The sequence below is a fragment of the Pundamilia nyererei genome, unplaced genomic scaffold (assembly GCF_000239375.1).
Source record: "Pundamilia nyererei isolate P.nyererei 1_Seehausen unplaced genomic scaffold, PunNye1.0 scaffold00073, whole genome shotgun sequence".
Classification (NCBI taxonomy): domain Eukaryota; kingdom Metazoa; phylum Chordata; class Actinopteri; order Cichliformes; family Cichlidae; genus Pundamilia; species Pundamilia nyererei.
In genome coordinates, this window is record NW_005187474.1 from 2,388,588 (window position 1) to 2,398,268 (window position 9,681).

Consider the following 9,681-nt stretch of genomic DNA (forward strand, 5'->3'; position numbering starts at 1 on the left):
GTCAGAGAAGTAATCATTACCACTGATGAATAACCTTTTGATTCGCTGTGGTGCTCTTTCACATCCCAACAAATAACAATTGAGTAATTTTTTTTATGTTTTCTGTAACTGGCTCATAGTTTAAGCTCAAGGTGCCTCTTTAAATTTTTTAAGTGTTAGTCAATATTATTTGCCTGTGCATGGAAAACAGATGAACTTGGGGATTTTCCAGATTGCAGTGCATTCACAAAGCCGCAGTAAAGGCATGGACGTCACTTTCCATATGAGGCTTCTGAAACAAATGCTGCGATTACGTCTTGGATTATGTTTCTCACCCTTTGCGTAATGCACCATCCCCACAGTACACCCCTGGTCCATGTAATGACTACAGGAAGAGAAGAAATCACACAACGAAAGCAAGTTCATGACTAATGATTGTAAATCCATTTGAAGGAGATAAACAGTCCTAGTCAAGTGCCTGCCCACAGTCTAAGAAAGTGCCAGCTTTGTCAGATGTAGTCATGCTCCACCAAATATTAAACATCAAGGGTCTCTTGCTGACAGCAGCCCGGCTGTGCACTGTTATCCAGTTGCCTTATTACACTGAATAAATCCTCTCCATGTCAAGCACCATGCTTGGATTTTAAGACCTAATTTAATTCCAGCCATGTGCAGCTCGGGCGCTCTGATGTTTAAAGTGAGAGACACTGATGCAGGATGCTTTGCATATGCCAGAGGAAGTCGTGAAACAGAAATGTGCATTAATGGTACAAATTATTATGTTTTGGTCATCATCAGGGACATTTGGCTTAAATTCATCTATGATTAAATTACAGATTGAGGTTTCCACAAAATGACCCAAATGTTTCCTCCAGCCTCCTGAAAAATGCATTTACATTCATAAACTAACACTGCTGTCCCTCTAATTGGATCCAAAGTTAGCAGTCTGGTAAAGTGCATAGTATGAGGGGAGATAAGAGCACAAAACTGTACCTCCTAAAGAACTGAGATTGGAGGAGTCTGTGTTGCTAATTCCACAGCAGCACAAAAAGGTTAAGACTTTTAGACAGCCACCTTTTTATTTTTTAAACAAATTATTGAACTGAGGCTCAAGAGGAAAGTGAGGAAATATCTCTTGACCACGTATGCTTTGAATAAATTGCATTGTGCACTAGGAGGCAATATTCCAAGGCAGCATAATACAAGTGTGGAAATTGTTTATTTTCATCCGCCCTCCTGCCACCATTCATCCATACTGCTGCCAGCAAATACAATGACATTGTTTTTGAGACAGCTGGGAAATGTTCTAGTCATCACCCCCCAAACCATGTCTCTGCCAAAATACTGTGCACTGAGAATATAAGCCATCTGAGTTCAGACCAGAGTAAAAACAAAGAAGGAAAACAAACCAAGAGAGCAGTTTTAACGCATGGTTAGGCAGAAATAAATGCAGGATCACGGACATGTGAGCAAAGAATATCATACAGCGGAAAAAAAGAAACGTCTGTGTGAATTTTTGAAAGGTCGAATCAAAACCCGCAATAAAGAAAATAGAAAAAAAACATTTTTAGACAAAATACAAAAGCTTACTGTTTCAATTATAGATTTTTTTAATGTTATTTTTGGTCATAATCTTTCTATTTTTCCTTTCCATGAGCACTGTGGTGCACTCCTTTAATTTTCTTCACTTTTTCTCCCAAAGTCTGCTATGCTGGAATTAAAAGACTGAAAGACAGATTTTCAACTTTAATACTTAATACAACAGTTTAGGGAATTTGTAAGATTCAGCAGAATTCAGAGCATGTCCAGAGATACAGAATTATTTGTATGTGTATTTAAACATTTGAGAATCAGGCCTCTTGAAAGAAAGATTCCAAATCTTCTGTCATCTCGGCCAAATGTTGGGAGGTGTTTGCTGCCACCTCTTGAGTTCCGGTTGATCCTTTGGAGGCGGAGTTTTCCTGTGACCTCTGCGGAGCATCCATCTCTCTCTTTATGTCCTTGCCTCCACCCAGAAGTTTCTGGCTCTCCAGAAAGTACTGGTTAGGGTGATTGAGTGAGAAAGATGAGTCTTCAATCTGTTAATAAGAAAAAGAGAAACCACAGGAGAAGGAAGGTCAGGAGATAGTAAGAACAGCAGGTTTAGTTTTCACAAAAGTGGCAGGTTGCTAGGGCAATGATTGACTGATTCAATAAAATGTCACCTTTTATAAGACAGTCATTTAGCATCTCTGTCAGTAAGGGGGATGTGCAATGGTTTACTAATTTACTAACGATTTACTAATGAGGACAGGAGGCTTTCACAGCCACATTAGTGCCCAAAGTCACCTGCTAACTATTCTATCGGAGCACAGTGAAAAGATGAAATGGCCTTTCAGGAAATAAAAATGTCAAAATCATTCATGATGAGTAAAAAACCCATTAATCAATTAGTGGATGGAATACAAATTCTCTTTCTGTGACCTTTTCTGTGATTTTTTTAAATAATTAGGTAATTTGATTGATGTTTTCAAAACATTTCATTGTGGAAAAAGTAAATGATTTAAAATACCCAAACAGCGTGTCAGCATCTTCAGTTACCAAGGAGATATTTCACTGGCTATTCGTACCTATTGAACCACTAGAGTGCCGGCCTTCCTTTTAATAGTATTTTAAGGTATCTGCAAGTAGTAGACCTAAATGCTAGTCCGTCAGCTCCTAACATTTTTGTTGTTGTTGGGATGATAAAAATTTAAAATGTGCATTCAGTCTGTATATTGCCATGTGAGGCAAATAAATTTATTTTACACATGACTGCAAAACATACTGTTTGTTATTTTATTATTTGTTTGCCTGGAGAAAATAAATGTACATGTAATGACTTTAACTAAACAAATGACCCACAAATTCTAAATAAAAAACAATAAACAACCCAAATAGCCCCGGGAATATTCCCCACAAAAGGAACATCAGAGCAGATGTTCAACACCAGCACAGTTTATATCAGTGAATCAAATTTTGTTGCACTACTTAATTATACGGATAATAATGACAGCAAAGATATATTTTACCAGTAGTAACTGTTTCAAGTGGTAAGATTTTCAATATGTAAAAATCTTCCTATAATGAGCAGCAAAAAGATAAGGCACAAAATAGACTAAGTAAGTCAATCTTTAGCAAATTAGAGTAAATTAGAGTTCTAATGCATATTGAAATAAAAATAATTGACATTATTTTTTAAAAAGAAGATATGAATGTAAAGTCCTGGAAATCTACAGATTTAAGATTGACATGTAATATGATAAACACAGGCTAATGGATCTATGGTTTAAATTAAGACCATGCTGAATTGTACTACTAGATGTACTATTAATGTACTCAGCAATACACACAGGGATTCACATCCCAAACCCAGCAGACCATTGTTTCGTTTATACTGCTTTAGTAGAGTGAAGAGATATAAATCACTGACAGAAAGACTGAATTTTAAAAATCTATCTAAATTCATGTAGTGTACATTTGTATACATTGAGTCCATTTAAATAAGGATAGGAACTTGTAATAACACTAAATAGTTACCTTACTAAAAGTGCAATGTGTCATTTTCCCCTATCAGCATTAATTGTAGTGATGCCTTCCTTTTGAAACTGAACACAATCACCTGTTGGTTTGTGAGCTAGTGGTTTTAGGCCTCATGTGAGGCCTGGATCTTCTCATTACGCACAGAGTCAAATGTCAAACGTGAAGCTGCCACATCCTGACTCATACCTTGCTGTTAATCTTAGTGTAATATAAGTATATGTAAAGATGTGCTTAAGAGGATAAACTCAGTATTAAAGTGTTTATTAAGGTAGGATTAGATGTAAAGTTTGACTTGTTCCTGAAGCCAGAGGCGTTGCCCCCTGCTGGTCATTAGAATGAATGAACTAACCTCTACTGTCCATTCACACTACACCAGAAGCTGTGTAAATGCAGTGCATCCATGTGTGCAAACTCCAGCTGAATGACCTGAACAATCTGCAGTAACAAGAAAATGTGTTGTCACTTTCAGTCCTAGCTTTGCTGACTGAACAGGATGATGACTCACGCACATAAAACAGCTTAAATTAAATAAGCATCCACAGGGGGGCAAAATAGATTGGAATGCTATAATAAACCTATGAAAATTAAGCGGCTGTGACAGACTGCTAATGATGGATGGGATGACAGTTTTGGGGCTCTCCTGAGCCTTCATGCATGAGATGCAAGGACCAAACCCCTGCCTCTGACACAGGTACCCCTGCTTACTCCCTGCATCAAATGACTCCACTTACATTGTGTGTCAGCTCAAAGTATTTCTGGCATGCCAGCTGGTAGTGCATTCCTTTAACCAGCTCCAGGATCTGCAACAAAAGGCACAGTTCACAAAAATTGAGGTTAAACTTCTACACCTTAGATACTGATACAGCAACTCTACAGAGAATACTGTTGCCAATTTTTGCTTCCCCAGCCCTCTATTTAAAATGACTTTATACATTTCTTTTTTTTAGTAAATCATCATGACAGAAGTGAATACATCCTTCAAAAAATCTCTTCAAACCTAATAAAAACAGATCACATACATATTTAGGCTAATCTAAATATTCATGCCCTGGGTCAGCTCTTTGGAGAATAACCAGTGGCAATGATTACAGATCTCAATTTTGGGGGATTTTTATTTTTTTTTTGCCTTCTGAAGCTCTACAAAGCGGAAAAGGGAGAGGGTGAACACCCAGCCTGCAGCCCAACTTTTTACTGAACGGCAACGTTCTGGTAATAAAGCCACTGTAGTGTGCAGTGAGACTGCATACTCGGGGTGAGTGACCTGCTGAAAAAAGAAAAATCCCAAGTTATCAGTACTCACTAGGAGAGAGACACTTCTGAGGAGTCTGCCTGAAATTAGTTCCTTCATTATTCCCCAGATTCCTGAAGGCTGCCTCCAGCATGAAACTGCCACCAGCATGCTAAACACTGAGGCTGGGGTTAGATCAGTGTCGAGCTACGCACCGTTTCAGTCAGACTTTGCCGTTTTTATCAGAGCTTTAGTTTGCTTAGTGGAATATGAGGAGCATTTGCTAAAATGCACACAAATGATGGATAATATAGGAACAATACAAGCTGTGTTATTATGGTAAGGCTTTTATTTTGTGAGGTTTATTTCTGAAGGTTCCTCTGGGATTATAGAACAACGTCTTAGATTCACAAGACATTTCGTGATACTATTACAGCCTTAGTTATCTTTACCTTTTTGGTCTCTCAGAAATAAATCTCTTTTATATTCACAAAACCTCATGTGTGAATATATACCCAAACGTCTCTACAAATGCTGCACAGATTGCCATAAATTATTGACTTGTATATTAGTTTTTCACCTTTTTTTGTAAGCAATCTGCACACCATCTCCCCGCTGAAAGGGTTCAGCAATTTTTAGAAGACTGTTTATTATCAGTAAAACTCAAAATATGTATATGTAGTTGTATTTACCTGTACTGATCTTTCTGTGTAAAACTGCTCCAAATCAAAGCTGTACCACATGGCATTAGCTTGTCCCGATCAGATGTGTGACAAAAAAGGTGATAATGTGCAACGATACTCGTATCGATATTGAACCGTTCGATACAGTGCTTTCGGTTCGGTACGCATATGTATCGAACAATACAAAATTTGTAATTTATTTTATCAACTTTCCTTCTGACGATGCTGTCTGTGTTGAGCGCTCAGTGAATCTGCGTTCGACTACTCCGCCTAGGCTGCACTGTCGAGCGCAGATCCACTGAGCGTTCAACACAGACAGCATTGTCAGAAGGAAGAGCGCAGGGCAAGCTAGCGAGACAGAAGTTAAGCTCTCTTTGCAACATGGCAAATTGAACCTCCCCCACCCTCATTCAGATTTGGCGTTTGGAATTATTTTGGTTTTCATGTGACGTATGACCCTGAAGGTAAGCGCGTCATGGACTAAAGTAAAACAGTATGTTGGATGAGCCACGCAATGCTCAATTACATGGGTGGGAACTAGTGTGTTAGCGCAGTTAGCTCGTTAACGTGTTGGCCGTCTAGCCCTACGCACGGGGCGATCAGGGGTAGCTCGTTAACGGAGATTTGCCGTGTTGTGGCGTTAACGTCATTTCAACGAGATTAACCTGACAGCACTAGTGGGAACACAACGAATATGACTGCACATTTACGCCGACATCATCCTAGTGCAAAGACAAGTGGAAGCAGACGAAAACAACAAGCATGCATGCTACAAACTTTACCCGAGTCATTTAGACAGCCGTTAGCACATGATTCTCCTTATGGGGACCTGATATGTTTAATATTGTGGCGAGCTCAGACAAGGAGGAGACAGAGGTGTTGTTTGGTCTTGCTTCCCGTGAGCTAGCCAGGGAGCACATCTGCAGATGAACACTGCCGCTAGCTAAGTGCTCAGCGCGGCAACCGCACAGCAACAACAACAACAACACACAGGGCGTCCTCTGACCCCGGAAGGACACACCGTCGCAGCGAGAGGGCGTCACCCGTCACTATGGCAACATAAAAAAAACATAACTGTACAAACAGAACCCAGAACCCCCATTAGAACCCATGAGAAATGCAAGAAATGCATTATTGCTCAGTCTGCAATATCTTTCCCAGAACAAACACCAATTGCAAATAACATACTAAAAATAAACCTGAAAAATCTGTTTAGAACAGCGTAATATGTTGCAAAGAGTGAACTACCACTGGCAAAATTTAGCAGTCTTTGCAAACTTCAAAAAGCAAATGGCCTAGATCTTGGTTCCACTTGTCTCTTACCCGTGACTTCAGTGGAAATTTCAAATTCAGGATCTGACACAGACTGATTCATGTCCTACACAGTTCTTACAAGTTCATAGAAATTTCTGTTCAATTAGAACCAAGTATTTGAGTTGATGATTGTAATTTTTATACAATGTTGTAATTTGTTTTTCAACAATTTTTTGATTAATGTTTTGTTTCCTTTATATAAATAAAAACAAAAGAAGCTCTATTCTGCAGGGGGCATTTACAATATTTAAGACAAACTGCCATTGGCTACTAACATGAGTATTATTTGGTGGTTTCTAAATTATTTCTTTGACAGTTTTTATAAATCCAATAAGATTGCTGGCTGAGTTTTGTGAGACTGAAGAAGAAACATAACCCACATGCTGTCCCCAGTCAGAGAAGGGAATTGTGGCTAGAGGGCTGTTCAACCATTTGACAAACCGACTGTGGACAGATGGCACCCACCTGATTGATTCCACTGGGAGACACTTTGTACACTTGAAGCTTCTGCTTCAGCAGCTCCGGGTCGCTGTGACGGAATGGACATCCTACAAAGATAAGGCGGGATTTTATTTAAAGGGAAAAAATGCAAATAAAGAATTTCAACAGTTGGAAGAAAATAAAGGAGCATGAAAGCACATTAAACTATAACTGCAGATTTGCAAAGATTTAGCGAACACAAATGTGTTACTGTTTCCAAACCAACCACTTCTTCCAACAGCCGTCAACTCACCATGATGGTCTCCTTGGCTGGGTGGGTTTGATAAAATCACCTTCATGCAACTGTAGGGGGTGTAGTCTGTTCGCTTTCCTTCTTTGCCAAACATGTGGCGGATGCTGTAGGCATATGCTTTGTCAAACTACAGAAAGGGAGAGAAGGAGAGAGGAAGCGAAAGGCATTAGTGAGGATGAGAGTGTAAGAGGGACAAGGTAAGGGTGAAAAGAGTCATTGTCATACATCATGTCAGTTTTGACAGGGTGTTTTCCTCAATGAAATATAGAGCTATTAGAGAGAACCTGCTGTAGAGGTGTCGCCACACTCGAGATAGTTGAACCACGGATGCTGTAATATGGCCATCTTTCTCAGAACTTTTGCCCACTGCCCTGTAGAAGGACTCAATTCAATATGAAGTCGATTTTAAATTCAACAAAACAAGGCCCCAGAACACAGTTTAATGTACACAGCACTTTTGTAATCCTCAATGTGCAGCTCACACTCAGATGAGCAGTTCAATCCTATAAACTGCTCTAATGAGTTTACTGTATGTAAAGCAAGCATTTTATATTTCAGTACAGCAGTTGTTTGTGTGAATGTCTGCCGTTGCCGTTCATTGTGTAACAGGCGTTTTGGATTCAACCTATTGAAGGTGACATGCTCAACATGCCAGTCGTTTTAGCTTTGACCTGCCCAGAGTAGTACCCTGCCTTTCGCTCAGTGACAGCTGGGACAGGCCCCCTATGATCCCAAACTGGAAAGCAAATTAAGAAAATTGATGATATTATGGGATGGATATGCTGAATACATGGACTGTAATTACTACTCTTTATATTTTATAGACTTAAAAAAAAAAATAGTGATAGATTTCTTGACAATAAAAATGATCGTGTTTTTTGCCCTGCATAAACATGAATATTTTCATTTATACTACAGCTTTGCATTAGTACTAACCATCAAGTGTACAGTCAGACTGAATTTACACTCAGATAAAGCCAGGTCTTGTTATATCTTATTCAACAGTTCAACGGCTTAAAGGCAGCAGAACTATGCAAATCCTGGTTTGATATCTTGAAAACCCTTTACCTGATCTGCCCTAAAAGTAGGAGATCAAAGTCAAGGACACATATGAACTGTATTACAGACCTCTGAAATCCTTCTCATCATCTTCTAGCTGGTTATACTTTTTGATGGGGGTCATTTTACACAATCTTTGCAGTGAACTTTTTATTGCACAGTAATTCTGTGCAGTCATTAAAATGCATCGCAGTGACCGTGCCTTTAAAAATCAGACTGTAAAATACAGGGAGGGCGCTCTGACAGTGGCAGAACACAATCAACATGACTGCACCCATCATAACACATTAATGTTGCAATAAAACCCTGCAAACTTACTAATGTGCCAAGCTGCAGTGGCAATTTAAAAACTTGTAAAACCTTCTTTAAGTACGATAAATCAAATAATAAATATAAGAGATCTTTTCCTGATTTAAGACTCCCTTACTCTATTAAAACAAAGCACGGGAACTCCACAAGTGTTACAGCATATTCAAGATGTTACCTGGAATTTAAAAAACAATAATTTCTAGGCTAAGAGTGACACAAAGCCTCAAAAACCATACTAAACAGTCATTTGTCCCAGCAAAGCTGAGGTAAAGCACAACCTGGCGTGTGAATGAAACCCCTCTAAATGTGTTTTTTTATGTTTTTGTTTTGCCTCAACCTACACTTCAGATAATCCTGGATATACCCCGATACAGCTGACCCCCAAACTGAGCAAATTTACAAAAGATGCGTTCAATGGAGTTGAGCCAAAGCTGCTCTTATGCATATCTTGGCTCATGGGACTACATCACTATAACATCCCCCCACACTCTACAGCACATTCACAAAATCCTGAATTAGGTCACAATCAAAAGGGATTACTTAAGAGTGAGTGAGAGTGTGTGTGTGCGCGTGTGTAAACTTGGCATGGCTTCTTAGGCTCAGCCCATAGTGACTGATGTGCTTATAGCTCCAATCCCTCTCATGTTAAATACCATTATAATGCATTTCCCTTTCAATCTGCACAACGGGCCTTTTCACACCAAAAAACGACAACATAAAGGTGAGTGACTATAAAATGCAGGAGCAGCACACGAGTTCAGTAGTTTGATGTTGCAGAAAAGAAGACATTGATCGCTTTTTAAAAAGGTCATTCA

At 39.1% G+C, this 9,681-nt stretch overlaps 1 protein-coding gene across 2 annotated transcripts in view; it reads right to left on the reverse strand.

Moving 5' to 3' along the window:
* Positions 1-1,576: 1,576 nt before the first annotated feature.
* prim2 (DNA primase subunit 2) overlaps positions 1,577-9,681 on the reverse strand; it is a 24,024-nt gene continuing 15,919 nt past the window's right edge. For both annotated transcript variants that reach the window (XM_005737132.1, XM_005737131.1), the window contains exons 11-14: positions 7,499-7,625; positions 7,231-7,313; positions 4,272-4,340; positions 1,577-2,057 (exon numbers count right to left, since the gene is read on the reverse strand). In XM_005737132.1, coding sequence (XP_005737189.1) covers positions 1,830-2,057; positions 4,272-4,340; positions 7,231-7,313; positions 7,499-7,625 — 507 coding nt within the window. In that variant the 3' untranslated portion in view covers positions 1,577-1,829. The remainder of the gene's footprint in view (positions 2,058-4,271; positions 4,341-7,230; positions 7,314-7,498; positions 7,626-9,681) is intronic.